A 20,533-nucleotide genomic window follows, 5' to 3' on the forward strand; every position below is an offset into this window, starting at 1 on the left:
CATTATCCGCCTCCTCAGCGTTCCCTTACTCGCAGAGACGCCGTCATATGGCGACAACTGCAAACTAACACTTTCCCGACCCCCCTCTTCTACTCTTACCTCCACCCGTCACTCAGCCCGCCTCAGTGCCCGCACTGCGGCGACCGTCCCAACCTTTTTCACATGGTCTGGCAGTGCCAGCTCATTCCCGCCGTCCCACCCAATTCCAATCCCACCCCCACCTCCTGGGAGGAGTGGCTGACCGATGACAGGGCCACTGTCCAGCAATCGCTGGTGGACCGCGCCAAGGCGGTCGCCGCCACATATGGGGCCCCGGACTAGGGGCTCCACCCGAGAGTTTGTCACACGTCGCTACAATGAAAGTTTATTCACTCACTCACAGCGTAACTTAACTAATAATACAAACTGACTAAAACGAAAAAAGATCACTGCTCATGACTTTTATTTTCTTGTTGCCAACTTTCGGAGTGTATTACTGAAACAAAACGAACTCATTGATATAATTCAAACGTGTAATCCTCATTTCATACTAGGAACGTAAACCTGGCTCTCCGATAATGTATTGAACAGTGAGCTTATGCTCAACAATGATTTCGCGGTATTCAGGAAAGATAAAGTGCAGTCGCGTCGTCGTAATATACTTGTTGCTGTAAAAAAAAAAAAAAAAAAAGAAAAGATTTGATTGTTGTTTTTATTTAAACTGATCATAACATCAAATTACTTTGGGTACGTGTCAAGCTAAATACCTAATTTACTTGTAGGTGTTTGTTATCAGCCACCAAACGCTTCGTCTGATTTTGCGGACCGGCTGTAAAGCTCTATTGGTAAACTGACCCCAGGTTATTCAAGCTGTTGTTATTTAAGCTGAAGAGTTGTTGTTGTTGTTTTTACATTTTAATTTTTCTGGCATTGACTGGAACACCGTCGATGCATCCACAGACTGTCGTAACGCCCTACAAATATATGCCTTTCTAAGCGTTTGCCAGTCGTACTCCCTTACTCAAGTAGTCTTCAGGCCCACTCGCCAAAATGCCCCGTTATACTTGCGGTTAACTACCACGCCCAAAACGCTAAAAAGTGCTGCATGTTTCGACGAATTCAGGGATGATGAGGCTGTTCTAATGGATTTTAGAGTGTATGTATGTAATACACCTTTGCAGTCGAAGGTGATTCGCGACTTTTCCAAGGCAAATGTTGTTGGTATTAGCAGTGCCTTGGAAAGTTTTTTTGTTGAATTCCACAGCTCGTTTGGGTCCCCGTCGGTAGAACAAAATTGGCAAATTATACATCCTTGCCAGATTCATTACGAAAATAACACCGGAAAACCCATAGTTTACAAAATCATTGAAAACACATGCTGTACACTAAAAGACGACTCTTTAAAATAGCCAACTCTAGAAATAGCGGTGCATTATGGTCTCAATATTACATGTGTTTGTGAATGGGGCCAGCTGAATACAACATAAAAGATATGTATTACTCCATCTCCCATGCAGGCCTCCTAAACATACTTCGAGAAACAATTGAACAGCAAGGTCTCACATCATTCCAAAGTGCGACTGGCATGTCCCTCGACAGCTTTTTGGAATTGCTAAGTGTTTACCTGAAGGCGACGGTGGTGTCCTATCAAGATCGACAATATGTGCAAAAAAGGGGTGTATGCATCGGGTCACCGGTGGCTCCTTGCCTCAGCGATGTGTTTCTCGCAACATGCGGACTTGCTATTCAACGAAGCATGAAAGATCCTCGGATTGAAGTCATCTTCCGCCACGATGATGATTTCTTAATACTTTGTAACACGGAGGTAGAAGAACAAGACAACGGTTGCTGCGAGTATGTCATGAGATGCTTTGAACAGAGCTGCTCAGGACTTGAGTCCACTCATGAACTACCCGTCGACAAATCTATCAGATTCCTTGATCTTGCCTTAGACTTTAAAGGTAGCCACGTCTGCTGGCGATACCAAGCTCGGTCCTGCAAAGGGCGATACCAAGCTCGGTCCATTCGAATCCGGACACTCAAAGAACGTGAAACGTGGGGCCGCCACTACGGCACTGACATCTGCCTTAGAGAAGTCATGTGAACACCAGATCCAGAAGAGTGTGCGCCTGTCTGTCGTCTACGTGCTCCTCTTCTCTGTCCTTGTCCCTTTGTGCGCAACTGTAACTATGTTCAATAACTACCAACTCGCCCAACTGTCTACTCTACTAGAGTTTTGACACTCAGATATCTAGGCTATTTGACGCTGGGTATCCGGAAACACTACTGGTATCAATATGCGAAAAGATCTCCCAGAAGTTGAAGCGCGGACAAAAACGCATCGAGCGAACAACAAAGAAAAATACTGGAAATCCCATAGTGGTAGCACCATATCTCCATGGCATCACTCACCGGCTGAAAAAGATCGCAGGCCGGCAAGGGGTCCCAGTGATAAGCTCCGCGCCGAAAAAGGGGTATTCAATGTGCGGCAGGGTAAACGAAAACCAACGTAAGCACCAAGAGGCATGTAACATCGCACACAAAACAAGGTACGCCCAATGTCAAAAAAAGTCATTTCTAACATTCCATTAACATGTGGAAGGTGCTATATCGGGCAGACAGGGCGCTGTATTAATGATAGAACCAGGGAACGCGCCACAACTCAACGAAACTTGACAGCAGCAGGACACCTTGCAGCCCATTGTCGCGCATGCCAATGCGAGGCAACGTTGTGCAACGTCAACATCGTGGGGCGACATAAAAATCAACTCGCCCGTGAACCGCTGGAAGCCCTAGCCATCGAAGAAAAAGGCGGGGACTGTGTTAGTGCCCCTTCCGTTGCACTACACAACTCAGAGAAGATTTTCCTGCGGAGTGACATGAGTTCCAGGCAAAGGCAGAAGAGGAAGATCGCTTAAAGAAGACAGAAGAGAAGGAATGAGAACATTCCGAACCGCAGAAAGGTCAGTCCGTAAAAGGAAAAGAAATATCGAATTAGATGTCAAGAAAAAGAAAACCTATATCAAATGTAAAGCATTAAAAAATCTAAGTTGATGTAAAGAAAAAAAAAACGGAATCAAGAATTAGCAGAAAAGGAAAAAGAGGCATTATTAAATGTTGCTAGTCCAGCGGTGCGAATGTTATAATTTTTGTCTGTATGTTTTTCATGTTCAGCTGGCCCCATTCACAAGCAATGAACCAACTTGCTCAGCTTAAGCCCGTAACAAGGTCTCAATATTACACCCAGGCAAAGTTGTGCAAAAGTGAAACCAGGGCTGCAAAATATAACTTCTTTGACATTGATCTTAAAAATATATGCAAAACAATCCCAAAACATTTTGGAAAATACTTAGCACTACTAAAGATAAAATTACGAGTTGTTTTCCAGACCCTCCAGGCAATGCAATGCCACCTACGGTGTGTGATAATAGTTTAATGAATACCTAGCAGATATTTTTACCGACGAATCTTATCCGTTGCCCCAGTATTTATTATTTTGCTGACAATAATTGCTTATTGGCAAGCATTAAAACTAACCCTGATGGTAATAACGATATTATAAAGAACTTGCCCCCCCTGTCTTCTCCTGGTGCTGACGGCATCAGTTCCAAGCTACTGAAGGTAACACAACCATATAACGGGCTTTTACTAGCACTGCTTTATCAGCAATCACTAGACCAAACCATTACACCGCATGACTGGAAACGTGCTACTGTCTCTCTACTGCATAAATATAGTAGCAAATCCTTGTTTAGCAATTATAGGTCCATCTCACTTGCCATTGTGCCATGCAAAAATTCTTGAGTATGTTTTATACACTCATATAATTAACTTAGTATTAGATAATAATTTACCTAGATGTACAACGAACTATGGCTTTACTATGTTACGGTATATCTTGCCTGAGTTTTTGAATACGCCTCTTTGCGATCACCTGAGTGATTTGTCTTCTTCTCTCCTCCGGAACGCTTTTCTATCATTTGTCTGTGCTTCAGCCATGTCTAATTTCTGCCAAATACGCGCAAAACTATGTGCACCTTAATATACTTTTCATTCTCTTAATATTTTATTTATACCGCGTTTACACAGCTAACTTGTAAGGGTGGCGAGGACCGTCAAGAAGTGGACGACACTGCTTTTTCTCACCACCCTCAGTTTGTGTTTCAAGCTGAAATAAACTCTGATTGATTGATTGATTGATTGATTGATTGATTGATTGATTGATTGATTGATTGATTGATTGATTGATTCTTTTTTATCAAGCAGCATAGTTTTAGAAAAAAACGGTCTTGTGAGACCTAGCTTTTTTAATTAGTTACAGATCTTCATAAAACATACATTAATAAGTTCGAATTGACCCCCTTTTCCTCGACTTTTCTAAAGCATTTGACCGCGTACCACATCAACAAGTATTAAAAAAAATTACGCTCACTGAACATTAATAGTCCCTTGAACTGGATCCTTGACTAACAGAACGCAAGCCTTTACCTTCCATGGTCACATTTCAACAGGTATAAATGTAAAATCACGAGTTCCTCAGGGATCACTTTTGGGCCTCTTGTTGCACAAATACATCAACGATAATGCCACTAATCTTTCATCAACAGTCAGACTCTTTGTGGGCGATTACGTTATTTATCGAACAGTTCAGGACCAAACCGACTGTCTCTCACTACAGCATGACTTAGACACTCTTTCCTTGTGGTGTGACCACTGGCAAACAAATATCAATATCTCAGAATCAAAATCTATGACATTAATTACAAAAAAGGTCCATCGCAACATTTAATTACACAAAAGACAACCTATCAATTGAGAAAGTAAATAATTACAGATACCTAGGAGTCACTTTGAACGACAAACTACATTGACATGTAAATTATATTGCTAGCGAGGTGAGTAGCACACTAGGCTTTATGAGAAGAAATTTATATTTTGCTCCTCCAGACGTGCGTTAACTTGCTTACAGGTCGTATATTCGGTTCAAGCTAGAATATGCGTCTATTATATGGAATCTTTCACAAGATTATCTAATTCAAGAAATAGAATCAATCCGAAACAGGGCCGTTAGATTTATTTTTAAACATTATTCTCGATACACGAGCGTATCCCAGCTGAAAAATGAAGCCGATTTGCCACTCCTCTCTACGAGAAGCAAAAATTTCGCAACTAACGTTTCTTCAAAACATCTATTATAACAATACACCTCTGAAGCTTGACCTTCTCAAGCCGCCATTTCATATTTTTCATAGATTAAATCGTCAGCATAAACATATTACTAGCCACCTTGCACCAAAAATTTCCAAACACCTCCGTTGCAGTTGGCAATAAACGATTGGAACAAATTCAAGAACGCGTGAGCTTTGTGAAGTGATGTTCATGTTTGTGCGCCGCGGTTAGTTATTTTTAGTTGTGTTCTTTGCCATAGTGTTTTTACGCGTATGTTTATGTTAGGGTGACCACCCGTCCCGTGACTCGCGGGACTGTTCCGCATTGAGGGCTGGTGTCCAGCGTCCCGCGAGAAATTCTAAAATCTTCAAAACGTCCCGCATTTCACATTGTCATAAAACTCACTCCGCAACTCATGGTGCTGCTGAACAACGGGGCAGGGGGAAGCGCGAAGGTCGCTGGTAATCGTGTGAATCGATATGGTAAGTTATTTTCTATCCAATCATTGCGGGAAGTGACCGTCTTTCTTGCAGGAGAAGAGACGCGCACGCGCCGTTCTGCGCGAGCCGTTGTGCGCGTTCGCGTGCGCAATATATTGTAAGAAAAATGGCTCGCCAAAAGTTTAAATATAAAATATTGTAATTTTTTTTCAAATTGCTGTGTCAATTCAAAAAGAATGCTGCCGATTTTTTTTTCTTTTTTTTTTTCTTTTTGGTGAAGACAGCCACAGTTGCACAGGTCGGAAAAGAACATAATGTTAAACTTTTGTGGAGAACCATGTTGATAAAAGTAAGCTTTGAGAGGAAACAATAACCCCCCCCCCCCCTCAAAAAAAAAAATTACTGTTTTTTATTTCCATTTGATGCATTGAGTTCTGCAACATTCGATATTTATGTTTTCAACTTCGACACATTTAGTAACATGTTTGACATTCAAAATATATATAACTGGGAATGGAAATTATTTTAGCTTAATTGCTGCAGTGCAGTTAGCAGGTGTAAAAACAGTACAGGATAATAAATGTGCTAACAGTCTCGGACTGTTGTGTGCGTGTTAATAAATATCCTCCCCCCCCCCCCTTTCCCTTTCGCCCCGCGTGTCCCGCATTTCGCCAGCAGGAAGGTGGTCACCCTAGTTTATGTGCTACATTTTTTTATCTTTATTTTTGCACTTTACCAAAATGTTTTGTACGCGTTTTTTTTTTTTTTTTTTTTTACTTTGTTATAGCGTTTTTTTGTTTTTTTTTCTTACGCGATTTTACGTTTTTGTTTAGTTTCAAGCTGTTGAATTTCCCCCCTCATGCATACTGCTGTAGGGCGCTTGTGAGGTACGAATAAATAAACGAAATTAAATTCCCAAGTAGCGGGGGTAACATGTGTACTTGGGTATCATACTATTTAATGCAAATAGATGTAGAGAAAGAATGATGGAGCTAGAAACGTGTGCAACTTTTGACCAATTAGAAGTACTAACGCGTTCTTGAGTTCTTGTTGTTGGATTTCTGGGACTTCTTTACACTATTTAAGTATTATAAGACGGCTGTCTAGCATCTCAATAAAACAAATAATTAGAAAAGCCGTAAAAAAAATGTTTTTAGGAACGTAGCCGGTAACCGAAACCGTAAAAAACCGACATGATAAAGATATCAACAGGAAATGGTGACCGTAACCGTAACCGAAACGTTACATTTTTCGGTTTGAATCCCTGAGAAAAACAAGTAAGTTAGCTGGATTAATTGGTTCGCCGGTTTTAAGACTAATATTTCGGACAGCCCGAAATATCCATAACGAAAGGAAGTGCGAGCACACATGCAACTTCATGAACATTTTCCAAGTTCGCGGTTCAGTGGTGAGTAGGATAAATCATTGATAGGAGGAGGCTGCGCCTTCAGACACCGAGCGCGTGGTTACGATGTATGCTTCAAGTTTCGCGAGCGCGCATTCGATGGAAGCCTAAATTTCACCTACGTAGCCATCGTACGCTGGCAGAAACTGGAACCACATCCTCGGACGCGATCGCCGGAAATGCATGACGCTAAGAATAGGCTGCAATTCCGAAGACACCGCTGTGCTGCGTTTACACCTATAGTTCCAGCCAGCGCAAGGAAAGCTGCCCTGTTTGGAAGAGTGCTAGTACCTCGGAACTGGGCTATTGTTTACGCCGTGTACTATAGACCCACTGCGTTGCCCAGGGGGTGCTGAGAAAAGGGACTTGTTAGGACTTGTTTTGGATAGTACAAATTTTAGAGTTTCAAACTGTCACGCATGCAGAAGCGTGCCTGCTCTGGTGCGGAGCGCGAGATCAAGATGAAAATACAAAGAAACAAAAATTCGAACGCCGTCAAAGCTGAGCGCGAACCAAGAGATGCCGTTTCCCGCGTTCCAAAGTAGACATGAAAAAGAAAACAAAATGGAAGCGTCGCGACACAGGTGTTCAGACGTCACCACCCAGCGATAAGAGAAGCGTGCCCTAGCGGTGATGTCTTGAATTTGGCAATTTCGATTGTATTGCGGCGTTGAGTCTGGCCAATTCCTGGCGTCCAAGGGTGTTTTTTCGTTCTTCAGCACCACACAGAATTTAAAAAAGCTCAACCAACGCGCCACAAGTAGTGCGAGGCTCAAGCAGGTGAGCTTGTACTACCCGAGATGAGGGCGCTACAGTTTGTTCAAAGCTTCAGCGCAGGAGGCCTATATGGTCACAGCAGCTGCGTTCATCGGCTTCTTCAGTATCTCAACAGTAAGCTCTTTATCATCTGTGACACTACAAGAGCAATTATACTTTGCAAATACTCGTTGCAAAACTCACAATCCACTTCTTTTCCTTTTTTTTTTTTTGTCATTATGGTTTTAGAAGTTTTGGAATGAAAACACATTTTCGCGTTCAATGAACTCAAGAGCGAGCATCACAGGCTTTCAAGGGAAGGGCTCGTGCTAACGCTTATGGTGTGCACACTCGTGGTGCTAAACTATCGATAGTTCTATAGAAAATTGCAAGCATGGCGCCTCACTGTTGGCCCATGCGTGAAAGCATAGGCAGAAAGTTCTCAAATTCCCAAGGAGACCGCCCCCCCCCCCCGCCTTCCCGGGAAGCGTTTGGGGTGTCTCTCTTTCAAGAGACGTCCCAAACGTGTGTAATCCCCTGGAGAACGTAGGGTAAGCATGCTGACGACATGATACCTAAACTAATGTCTGATTTTGTGACCCTATAATTTTGCTCTCATTTCAGTTGCGATCAGTGAATTCCGTGGTTCAAGCGCATTGACCGTAATGAATTGTTTCAACGCTTGGGAAAACAAAACGGAGCTTATAAAACGTATGATGTCGTCTTCTTCTGTAGGCTGCAGGTCCGCTCGAGGTGCCACTGTCGTCATTCGCCACTACTTCCAATGGCTTTCGAAGGAACTTTCAGCATTATTAGCCCCGAGAAGTTCGCGTGGCGCCCCCTTACGGCGAACCGGGGTGACGTCACGGCGAGGAGAGAATTTTTCCCCGACTCGCCCCGGTCGCACTGTGGAGGCTGTGACGACGCCAGCTGTCGGCGCGCTCGTTTCTATTTAATCTTTTTTTGGCGTGTTTTTCGTAGGAAGTGTAAACTTTTATATGTGCCTTTATTGAGGTATGGCCTGTAGCTACAGGCGAAGCTTCAACCAACATTTGAAGCATGGTTGACAGGGCAGGCAACGCATGAATCGCAGCTGGTATATGAAAATGAAGAAATATGGCCACAATTGCAGGAGCATCACCATAGATTTACATTTCGCACAATACATGCTGCTGATAGTCTGAATGAATGAGCAGGTTATGTATACTATTCTTTTTTTTTTTTTGTATCTCTGTTTTTAAACAAGATCGCCGAAGCAGAAAAGCTGCATGTTGTTCGAGCAACATACTAAATACAGTCTGGGCCATCGGGAGAGAATCACGAGTACGACAGTCCAATTGCTGGGGCAAAGTAAAAAAACAAGATACATTTATAATATACATTGCTCGCATTTGACCTCTGTTGGATTCGGACAGTATTTCAATGGACTACATGGGTGGTATCTGTGAACTTGTTTATATCAAGCCTCGAGTAATGTATAACAAACGTAAGCGAAGGTGTAAGTGTCTAGCTTGCTATTAGTCCCTCAAGCCCTAAAATTGAGATTTTACTTAAATTGAATTGTCCTGAAGCTAAAATATCAGAAGCTTTTCTCACGCAGACTGTCGCCCTACACAGGTTCTACATTTTCTGCTACTAGTGCTGCACCTACCACTGGACAGCCGTTCGAATGCTTGCTTTTACTCCTGTTCTCCTCTGCTGTCAGAGAGTCCAGCTGTAGGGAGTGTGGAGGCTGAGGAAGCTTTTGGGGACTTGCAGCAGTGTCTCCTTTAATTGGAAATGACAATTCAGGCCCAACGGTGTATTTTCCGAATACCAAAGGCTGGAATAAAGAATGTCAGGAAAAAGTATAACCATTCCAAATTACGCCACTATTGCTGTGCATATTTTTGGCAGTTCAATACATATCATACAGGCAACTGGGGGCAATTCAGCCGTTTTTGCTGCTACCATACAAACTAATTTCCAGTAATCGTGCATCTTCTAAGAAATATGCCTGCATACGTGTATAAACTATATAATTAATTCACGAAGAAGCTACATTTATGTAAAACAACGCTGTTCAACGAGCACTTCAAAGGTCATCAGACGCGGGGCCTTTAAAACATCTGCGAACCAGCGCATACAGAGTGGCAGCGCAGAGTCGGGGTCGCGAGCTAATTTGCCGATTACCCAAAGGCCCATGATATAAATGCCACTTGAAATGCCTTGAAAGCGGGATGTAATATCGTCCTAAGTCATGAACATGCAAGGAACAGAGTTCTGGCGTCTGAAACACTTGCGCCACCGCTTCACCGACCCCTCGCAAGATTGCCGTGTGTCTAGTGGACGGACGAGGAGGTTCATCGGCGAAATTGCCTCCGCCGATAGCTTTCGGGATTTTTAACCCAATTTTAAAGGTAAATGGGACAAGCAGGCTTATAAAATGTACGGAAGCACGTCAATATCGGCTTAACTCAACGTCTTGTACACCGGGTAAACGAAGTCCAGCTCCTCGAAGAGCTTGCGGCACACAACGCCAAACCAGGAAATCGGTACTGGGAAGCGAGCCGATGCGAGATCGCGGAGCGGAGTACTCCCCCTGACGTCACGGTACACCTCACCCAATCAGGGCGCGGCGACCGCAGCGACGCTTGTGTTCGCTCTCGGGGCTAATAGCCTTTATCGTATTTGCTTATACTAAGTAGGGCCTTCAAACTGGACTGCGCGAATAGTTAGAAAAATTTATCCATTCAAACCAGCACTGGTCACATCAATTTTTATTTATCTACTGGGTGCCAGCTAACAATATGTGCGGGCACCAGGGCGCACTGATTGGATTAATGAGGTGCACCCAGAGGTTTTGGAGGCGATGGTACTTGATTTTCCGAAAAGAGGGGGGAGGAGGAGGGGGGGGGGGGTATAAATGCACCTACCTGCCAGCACGACCAGATAGATGGCGGCGGCCAGATGCCCTGCTTGCAATTGTCTATAGGAAGTATTCAGCCATATTTGAGTGCACTATTCTACAGTGTCGCGGAGTTGCCACTACGGTGTTGAAATGATTCCGGAAACATTCCGCACTTTCGCGACTCCGGTATAAAATGGGAACGGAATGATGGCAGTGCTGGGGAAATGAAATGGGAATGGAATTAGGTGCCTTTTGCCCTGAATGAAGTGGGAATGGAATGGGCTCGGTTCTTACGCGAGCTGTCAATTTTCATCGCGCAATCAGCCTATACGGGCTGATTGCGCTATGCGCTAGCGCATGGGAAGTTGCTCTTGAAACAGCATCATTGCGCTGGGGGTGACTCACGGACTAATTGTCTCACTGACTTATGCTTCTTCGAGCTTGAAAATGGCGCGCCCTCAGTGAAGCAACCAAAACTGCATAGTTTTAGACGGACAAGGTTTCGTTCCTGGCGCCGCGAGACAAAACAAAGCGGCTGTTTAGTAATCATGAGCGATTATCATCTAGCTTTTAACCAGGGACTCAAACGGAACCCCAGCCGAACACAGGAGCAAAACCTTTTGGGGGCTAAAGCCTCACTTGTTCATTACGCGAAAAGGCGTTGTGCCCAAAAGATGGGCATAAAAACACGTCATCAAGCACACGTCCCTAATGGTTAAAGCGGACGCGCCTCAGAAATAAAATAAAGAAAAGCACAGCAACGCAAATGCTGCGTCACGGAAGCCGTCGTGAAGCCGGCGATGTTTGCTGCTCCTGCGCAGTGGGAGAGCGTGCATCACCGCCGGAGCGCCGCGTGAAAAGGGAAGACGTGGCGCGCTGCTTGTAGGAATATGCTGCGTGTATGAATGCTTTCGCATTTCTACACGCAAGCAGTCTTAAGTGTCTCTGTCGATTTTTTTTTTTTTAACTTAACCTGAAGAAAAATAGAACCGAAATCAAACATTTAATATTGAACCCGAACCGGAACGGAACCGTAATCTCATGTGGCGGTTATTGGTTCATTGGAAACGGTTCGGCGTAATGAAATGTAAACTAGGCCTTCTTGCCGGTGGTGTCGCGAAGTAAATTTAATATTCGTAACAAAAAAAAAAAAATAACGACTGTTGTTGCGTCTGTTTCGCGCAGGCGAAATCTGGAGGCGCCAAGAGGCGATACCACGACAAGCGCGACAGCGCGGTGCTGGTCTACGGGACGCCAGGCGCCCCCCAGAGCCCTAAGTGCTGCTAGAAGAAGAAAAAAAAATGTGTGCGTGTGAACGTTTTCTAGAAAGAGCAAGTCGCCTGTTGTCTTGTTTATGTCCTTTTCCTGTTTTAATCGTCTTTCGATCGGCCTTCGCTGTCTTTCTTCTCTTCAACTCAGTCGCTGAGCAAGTCGATCGTTCGGGCAAGTCGTTCGGGGGAGTGGTGTGCGTAGTTTGCCGTTTTGATCGGGATGAACATCGTACCGGCGTGCAGTCGTGCCAGTGCTGCATCGTACCCGTTAAAGACCTTAGACTAGCAGCCGTATTCCGCACCAGTCGCCTACCTGTGTTTGGAGTTTTCTGTTTGTCCTTTGTGCCCGTTGTTCCCCTTCTCCAGGGATTATATTCGTCACGCTTGTCCAGCTCGCTTGCACCTTTGCATTAACGCCTTACGCCCCTTTAAGCCGAAACTAGAAGCTCCGCCTTCAGAGCAAGCTCGCTGGCTTTCGCAGGGCTTTGGTTGCGCGTGCCCAATTGTGTTTGCAAGGGCAGAAAGCTAGCGCTGAAGGCGGAGCTTCTAGGCTCAGCTTCAGGGTGAACGGAGTACAGTTGCAATCGTGCAACTTTCTAAGGATTCGGGCTCAAAAGTACCGGAGCCTGTACGCTCGGGCAACCTGAGCGCTCATCGAAGTTATGCTCGTGCACTTTCCACTTCTTTGGAAATGAAACAGAAAGTTGAGCTCCCATCAAAGCTATGCACGAGCAAACTTCGCTTGTTTTAAAATCGTGCACATTTGTATGCCTCTAAAGCCTCTGGATCCTGGGAAAGTAGCGCCAAGCCATTTTGGTCCGTGAAAGGAGCAATTTCTCCTTGATCCCTCCGTTCTTGGTGAACCTATCTAAATTCGCTGGTGACAGTTAGCTTTATGGAGACGTTTCTTGTATACCAAGATTTTGCTATCCACAGACCGGCGAAACAAGGGTACATCTTCGTAGCATCACCACATGTTGTGTCGGTGCTTGGAGGCACTGAAAAATAATTTTACTATTTTAATATATGCAAGAAGAACAATATAGTTTTTAGAGATCCGTGGAGATGGGCATGATTGATAAGTTGGTCGCATACACAGTGCCAAAGACGCTTATATTGGCGAGGAACGCTTCTAGTACGATGACGCTCCGTGGTGATCTTGGTGCGACTGGTTTAGAACGACCCTCTGGAAGCTTCGAATATTTAAATGGACCGAGGTGACGATTTCCATGGCAACGTAGACATTAGCCAATCGCTTTGCGAGGGTTTGGTCGTCTGTATGTTAGTATCTTTTTGTGTCCGGCTAGCAGGTAGAAAAGGCAATGGCGCTACTTTACCAGGATCCAGTGGCTTCATATGCCGCTTGCGTTTCTCGTGCCTTTGTTTACCCCCAAACACACTGACCATGGCACTGAAGTTCTTTTGTTTTCCCTCGGTTTCAGCCAATGAAGTGGACGCTTGGGCTACCTCGTCAGCCTTAGCCCTCTGTACGTTCTTGTGTTGCCCGCTGAATGGCGTGTCCTTCGTAAATATTTAATATTACGCGAGAGTCCGTGCAAACATTTTCATGCACGAAATATGTGGTAAAATACCGAGCGTGGGCGGAACCAAAATTTTTAGGTAATCTAGAAAAAAAACTGGATGATGGGCGGTTGTTAGGTCCGACAGCAAAAATCCAGAAGCATGAGATAGGGCGGGCTTCTCCGCTATGCATCAGTGCGCTCGGAGAAGCGGCAGATGCGCGGGAGCATCACGGTTAAAGGGACACTGACACCCCCCAAAAAATATTTTTCATTTTTTGCCAGGCGCTTCATTATGGTGTCGGAGGACTACCCAATTAATATTTTGCAACAGAGTAGCGTATTTTTTTAATAAAGCCAAAAGACGCAACTGCTCGAAACCGAAACCGAAACCCGACGGAGGTCGGAGAAGTGGAGAGAAGAGAGTGGAGTGGCGGAAGTCACGTGGCTACACCCGACCGTGTTTTTTTTTTTTTTTTTTTTCTTTTTTTCTTGTAGCAGACGACATGCGGCGTACGGGAACTGCTCGCCGTGGGATTCTTTTGCAGTTATGTATGTTCCGCTCGTTGTTCTGTACTCCAAGATGAGTTGTTTTGTACATTGAGGAGTTGGAGATGAGTAGTGAGTGCCCGTGGTGAATTTTGATCGGCTCCGAAAAGAATACACCCAAGATGTTGCGTGAAGAGCTGGCTCACATGTCCTGCGTCCGAAACAGAAGTGGCATTGTGCGACAGAGTTTCCGAAAGATCAACGGGATCGGGACCAATGGCTGGCTGCATTTCCTGTAGACCATTTACGGGCACCTCGGAAAGCGGACGCTACCTGATTTATATGCTCCTTGCATTTTGTGGAAAGTGATTACATTGAGTTCGCAGGTGTCAAAAAGGAAATCCCATACCATTTAATTCAGCGACGTGTCGGCCACAACATTTGTTTCTTATTTTTTTTGTTTCTTCAGTAATAATTGTTAAAAAAAAAAAAAAGAAATGTAAACATCAGAAAATATTATTAAAAAAAGTTTCACAGGGGATCGAACCCGGTCCTACCGCGTGTGAAGCGGACGTCTTACCCACTGAGCTACTGGGGCATGTCGATACTGGGGGATCTCTTTCCTTAGTAACAATTCAGCCGATAAACTGTAAGTTGGAAAGTTTGCTGCCGATTTTTCTCTAGCAAAAGCACTCCAGGGTCGAAGTCCGGATGCACCACGCATTGGCGACATTCTCACCTAGTAAAGAAATCGTACGCGTGCATATTCAACTCGAAGTAGACACGTCGCGCTTGACGTTTGCGCGAGCGATGTCTTCAGCCACAAGAAGGGAGCGACGGCTCGGAGACGTCTTCGTGCAAATCGGCTTGGTGGTCGGGCGTGTCGTAAGGCATGAATACCAATTCTTTTGAACAGTCCCAAATTTCTCTTTTAAAGGCGGACAAAATTCGCCGGTACCGCGAACGACAGTTCTGAAATAGAGGTCCCACGCCCGTCGTCCGCTGCCATCGCCGTCCCTGCGAGTCCCACGATACGCGAAACGACGTACGCACAGAATGCTTCCGGTTGTCTGTGGAACTTTTTTTTCAATCAACGTATTTGCAGGTTTTTAGAAGCCACAAAAAATGGGTTTCATATTTTTTTCTATTTTTAATATTGAGTGTGTCCCTTCAGTGACCCACGACTTTGATTAAATTTGGTGGTCGCATCGATACCTTAGAAAACGGCCCGTGACCGCGGAAAAGAGAGTGAGCGAGACTCGAACCGGCCAGTTCTTGATCGGCGGTTTTCGGGCGGAAAGAAACCGAATTTCGAGCCGCAAATTCTGTTCTGGGTAGTTGAGCTCTCATATGTCACGTACAACTAAAAACCTCGGCGAGCATAAATACCCTGTCAGTGTCCCTAGATTAGCCAGGGCCCAGGGGGGCCCAGAAGTCTGGGGTGGGCGCTTGATGTGTCCCCTGCATCAAATTCAAACGTTTCAAAAGTCGACGACGGGCGCTTAATGCGACATGGGAGCATGCTGGGTATTTTACGTTGGTACAAGCCGATACAACTTCCTAATCCCTCCATGCAATAATTTTCACTTTTCAAACCATGGCAATTATTTACGAAGCACTTATTTTCAGTTTCCTAATGCAGATGGCTTCATTTTACCACAAATGTTATGTGAGCTCCTTCCCTTGATAAGACTGGTTTGTTCACGCCCTGCAGGGAAATTGATGCCTGTGCATCGTTGGAGAGACACTATCACAAACGCTCAGTTAATAATGTGTGAAAGAAGGTGCAAGAAATTTTAATGAACTAATCAGCGCGTTGGGTAAAAGAATAAATATGCACATAAAGCGTGCAACGGCACAAAAACATCTTTCATGCCTTCATGACATAAAGATGCGCGTGTGCTGTTCCTTGTTTTAGCCATTTATTCTTTCTTATACCTGAAGAAATTTTAGACTCACACTTGACAGTTCACATCTGAGCTCTGCAAAACCTGCCAGCGAAGTCAAGTACAGTGCAATCTACTTACAACGACAATAAGAAAACCCGAAAATTCAGTCGTTAGAACTGATTATTGTTGTATCTGAACTAGAAACTGGGCATTCCTAGCATAGAAACTCTAGAATTATCAGCAGTACAACGTTATATGAGGTATCGTTATAAGTAAATTGCAGTGTAGTACATTTCTAATAGCACTACGTCTGACATTCTTATTTGTGTGACATCTACCCAACCCAGTGAAATGCTAATAGTTTTCCTTGATTACATTGTAGCAACACCTCCAATCTGATGCTGCTCAGTGACATTTCCTGATGGATGTCGCATACCTTGAGCGAACCCTATAGATTGGACGAAACGAGCATAAAGACCAACAAGCGTTTTGGTTTAATCATGGCATCCTCAACCTCTGCTCTTGTGGCTCACTTTATTGTCTTCTTTCACTCTATACGGTACACAGAACACTGCGATAGGGCGCTAAATCAAAGCATTACCTATGTAGAATATTTGGAAACCTAATGTTTGTTTTCTGGTTCACTTAAAGGCTTGTGTGCTTTCCACTTTTTCCTGCCTCCTCCTTTTCTATATCCTTCCCTTTTTACCTCTCCCAACTTGGCTCCCCTCGCAGCTTAAGAGAGGGGAACGCTGAGAGGATTATCTTCCCTGCAAAAAACCGAGGTTGTTTGTTGGCCTTTACATGGTACTTAATTGCACTATGTAAGAGGGAAAGGTAGAGAGAAGGTGAAAAGTGAATTAATAGACTAATTTTTTAACACTTTAGTTGCTTCAGTTGCCGGTTACATTCCCAAAGATACAAGGAAAAAGTCACACACCTAATGCATTCATGCAATGCCACGGTGGACTCGAGTCTCATTGGATTTAGCTGCCTTTCCAACACGTACAACTCATCAGACACTTTGTTGTACATGTTTCTGGTGCTTTCTAAAGGCAAACCTACATAATCGTCTTCTGCCGGGAAGAAAACCGGTTCCCAGTTTCCTTCTCCGCATTCCCTCTTGCACTCTTTGCTCCTCCTTCCCCCCGGGAGCTACCCCCGGTTGAGAGGAGGGTCTTCCTCTTTTTCAAATGGAAAGGAGGAATTGAGGAAGAGTTTCCTCCTTTCTGCTTGTTAGTTGGTTGAAAAGTACTTGGGGTGGGGGTGGGAAGTTTACAAGCTAAACCAACAAGGGGTATCGGCACACCCTAGCGAAGAACTGAAAATTCAGACCACATGGGAATTTCTTCACATCCATACTACAACCTGTTGCACAGCATGTTCTCTGGAATTAGTCTCTACAAAATTTGAAGCACTCTGGCCAAGATTTAAACTTCAAGCATTCTGCCTCAGAGCCTGTTTGACTCTGGCCGAGATTCAAGCATTGTGCCTCGAAGCCACCACTGAGGCCAAAGGCTGGTTCCCATATTTGCGTTTGAATACGAGCGACCGCAATGGTACCTCTTGCAGCTGCTCGCGAGAAAGCGCTGGCTCTCTAGCGTTGTCTATCAGGTAGTCTGATCTGCGTATAACTGGCCTCATAAACGCCAGCTAGTTTCTATCCGTAATGCACAAATTGTCCACTACCAGAGCAGACGTCACGCGTACCTCTGTGGGTGGCAGGGTTCTCCCCACAGTGGGCAGTAGTGGTTTTGCCACCCACCGGTCTGGTTCATTGCCCATTTCTATTATGTCCAGCTCACCTCTATATTTTGCAGCTGCTGGACAAGACGATACTAATTTTGAAAATGCACAATGACCCAGATTGTTGTGTTTGGCACACCTGTGCAGCACTACGTAACAGAACTCCATAATCCCTGCAAACAAAATCACGTGCAATGCAGTAGAGAAAGTTGTGAGAACACCAAAAGTTGCAGTAGTCACACCGTCTCCTCTCAATACCCTGCAAATTGTCACGTTTACACATCTCAAATATTTTTGGGGAGAACCTTGAACCCATGAGGACAAGACAAGCTAGACGCAGAAAATCTCAGACAGTTCTTCACGGCAGTTTTCTCATAGAGTTCGGATAATAATAATTGAGGTTGTGTGAATATTTATACAGCATGTAGTTGGTCAGCCCTTTCAAAGTTGCGACGAGTCACTCGCTGTAGATGAGCAATTTAGCCAGTGCAGTACAACGGCTAGCCTGGGGTATTTAACGTGCACTACGCAGCAGCGATGCACGACCGCATGCCGGTACGATGCTCATCCAGTTCGAAACGGGCAGGGGTGGGGATTGAATGCAGGATCCCCGGATTTTGCAGTGCAAGCTTTCGCTCCACGTGCTCCGAGCTGGTGTGTGCTAGGCCACTCGGCCACCAATCCCCCTAGAATCCGGATCACAACACGCATTCCGTGTTATGATTTCTGGGCCTATTTAGATAATGGTGTATCCTAAAATGCATTTTGTGTTAGGACACACCTTTATCCAAATAGGCCCAGAAATCGAGTGTTCCCCCTCACAAGCTCTGGGCCTTGCCAATGTCTGTCTCTTCCATGACCCTACAAGTCATAATTCGTCGTGGCTATTGCCTTTCCTGGTTGGTTCACGGAGCAATTCAAGGCCATTGCTGCTAGCACATTGTGGTGTTTATTTGGAACACTCTTAACTTGCATCTGACCGTATACTAAAGGTTTCAAGGTATTTGCAAGATCAAATCTTCACCCTATCCATGAAAAATAGTCGCCTACGACATTGTAAAAATTATTTCAGGCACTTGGAGAATGATATGTAAAATATACGGAGAGTGGAAGCATTCTAGGGCTACCGAACAGGTAATGCCTTGCGTTCCCCTGTCGTTAAGCAGTTGCAAACAGTTGTGATGCAGTCGATCAAACTCAAACGCATATGGATGAACCAGCACTAAGCAAAGTGGGGGTGTAGCAGGCTTTCAGATATTTAGATTGGGACAAGCTGCCAAACATGCAGGAGGTGGACAATATTCCTACAAACATGAACAATGGCCCACGACACCAAGAGCTGCACTCGGAAACTGCGGTATCCCGACCGAGGCCACCCGGCAATCAAATACAATGCTTTATTTGAGAACCGTTAAAAAAAGAAAGTGCCGATGCTGACTAGTAAAATATGTACATTGCCTTAAAAGAAAACTTCGTTCAGACAGGGAGAAGCTGCCCATGTAAGATCTCGTACACCACCCGCTTGCGGAAATATGGCATGTGCTGCTGTCCGAAGGAGATCTTGGCATTGCGCGACACGCATTCGGCGTACTGACAGGTGAACATGCCACAGTCGCTGCCGTTGTGCTGCTGCGGCAGGTCGCTTATCACCTGCAGCTTCCAGGGTTCCCAGTCTAGGCCGTGTCCCCGCTTGTCCTGGCTCTCTGCCTCCAAATAGAGCTGCAACTTGTGGAGGCAGTTGTGCCTTTCGCGGCTGCTGCCCATGCTGTCGTAGTAGGCGATGTGCTTCTTCCTGAAGTCGATTGTAGCGAGGCACCAGTGCATCGTGAAGTGGAGCGGCACCAGGACTATGTCGTAGGAGAAGAGGTCCACTTTCCTCGTCCACCGCCTCACGGCTGAGTGTCCCTCGGCCGCCATCTTTGTGAAGAAAAAGGTGTTGAAGGCGTACAGCTTGGGAAGTTCGCTGTTCTGCTTGGTCCGTTCGACGAGCAGGTTCATGTAGAAGTTGACCACCTCGTCGTTGAGCCACTGGTACTCCGCGAGAGTGCTCATGTCCGAGCGGCTGATGGTCAGTCCGAACCCCTTGGCAAGGGCTTCGTGCGCGGGCGTAGGTCTGAGTGCACTCTCAATCTCTTCTAGCATTGGGCCAGTCAGCTTAGGCAAGACGAGGCCGTCGGCAGAGGGAAGGAAGCGCCTTAACTCGGAGCTGTGTTTCATTCGCTTCTTCTCGGCGTTTTCGATCTGCGCCTTGAGTTTGTCACGCCAGTTGACTTGTGGTGCGGCTTGCCTCATGAATGCCTTTTTGGCAGGGGTGGTGTTCAGATCACAGCTGTTGAGCATGCGCTCGTAGCATACCCTCTCGCAGAGTCTGAACGCGCTCGGCGTAGCTGCCGACCCACTGTCGCCCGATGGACGGTCGGCGATGGTCCTGAAGCGTGTTAGAGGAGGTCTGTTCCACAAATCATCGTCTTCCTTACCATTTGCCATTGTGCCCAGGCGGTTGTTCCAACAGCGTTCGTCTAGGCCGCTGACTTGGGTGAGCTTGATGTCGCCGAGGCGTCCACGTCTGCGGTCGACCACCCAGTTTTTCCAGTCGGAAAGCTTTTTCGAATCCTCGTCCTGCGCTGCTTGGTTGTCATCGTTGCACGGAGATTCACAGTAGCCATGTTTGACTGAAATCCCGCGTTTCATGAGCGTGCAGGAACTTGGCGTGAACATGACCACCTTGACACTCACTTGTGTCGTAAAGTTGGCACACTCACAACTTGGTTAAAAGGGACGGAGCTGGGTCGCGACTTAATTTTCCTTTCTTTGTATAAAAAGTTTGTAGGGTTTTCTTTGAGAAAGCACTTTTTAAAACCGGCATAGAACGCGTAAAGCAGTGACAAGGAAACAAAAAGAAAAACAGCGCCTCGTCACGGGGTTGCTAGACGCGTTTTGGAAGATTCTCTAGATTGTGTTCTGAATCAAACTGCACAA

The 20,533-nt window shown here is 45.4% G+C and overlaps 1 protein-coding gene across 1 annotated transcript; it reads right to left on the reverse strand.

Moving 5' to 3' along the window:
- Positions 1-18,935: 18,935 nt before the first annotated feature.
- LOC120840108 (sentrin-specific protease 1) lies at positions 18,936-20,487 on the reverse strand. The gene has a single exon (XM_040210522.3). The coding sequence runs from the start codon at positions 20,270-20,272 to the stop codon at positions 19,031-19,033; it is 1,242 nt and encodes a 413-aa protein (XP_040066456.2). The 5' UTR covers positions 20,273-20,487; the 3' UTR covers positions 18,936-19,030.
- Between the last annotated feature and the right edge of the window lie 46 nt (positions 20,488-20,533).

Source organism: Ixodes scapularis, unplaced genomic scaffold (genome assembly GCF_016920785.2).
Source record: "Ixodes scapularis isolate PalLabHiFi unplaced genomic scaffold, ASM1692078v2 PGA_scaffold3__209_contigs__length_174095766, whole genome shotgun sequence".
Taxonomy (NCBI): Eukaryota; Metazoa; Arthropoda; class Arachnida; order Ixodida; family Ixodidae; genus Ixodes; species Ixodes scapularis.

Excerpts from the sequence above, each read along its gene's own strand:
- LOC120840108 (XM_040210522.3), bottom strand. The coding sequence starts at position 20,272 with ATGTTCACGCCAAGTTCCTGCACGCTCATGAAACGCGGGATTTCAGTC.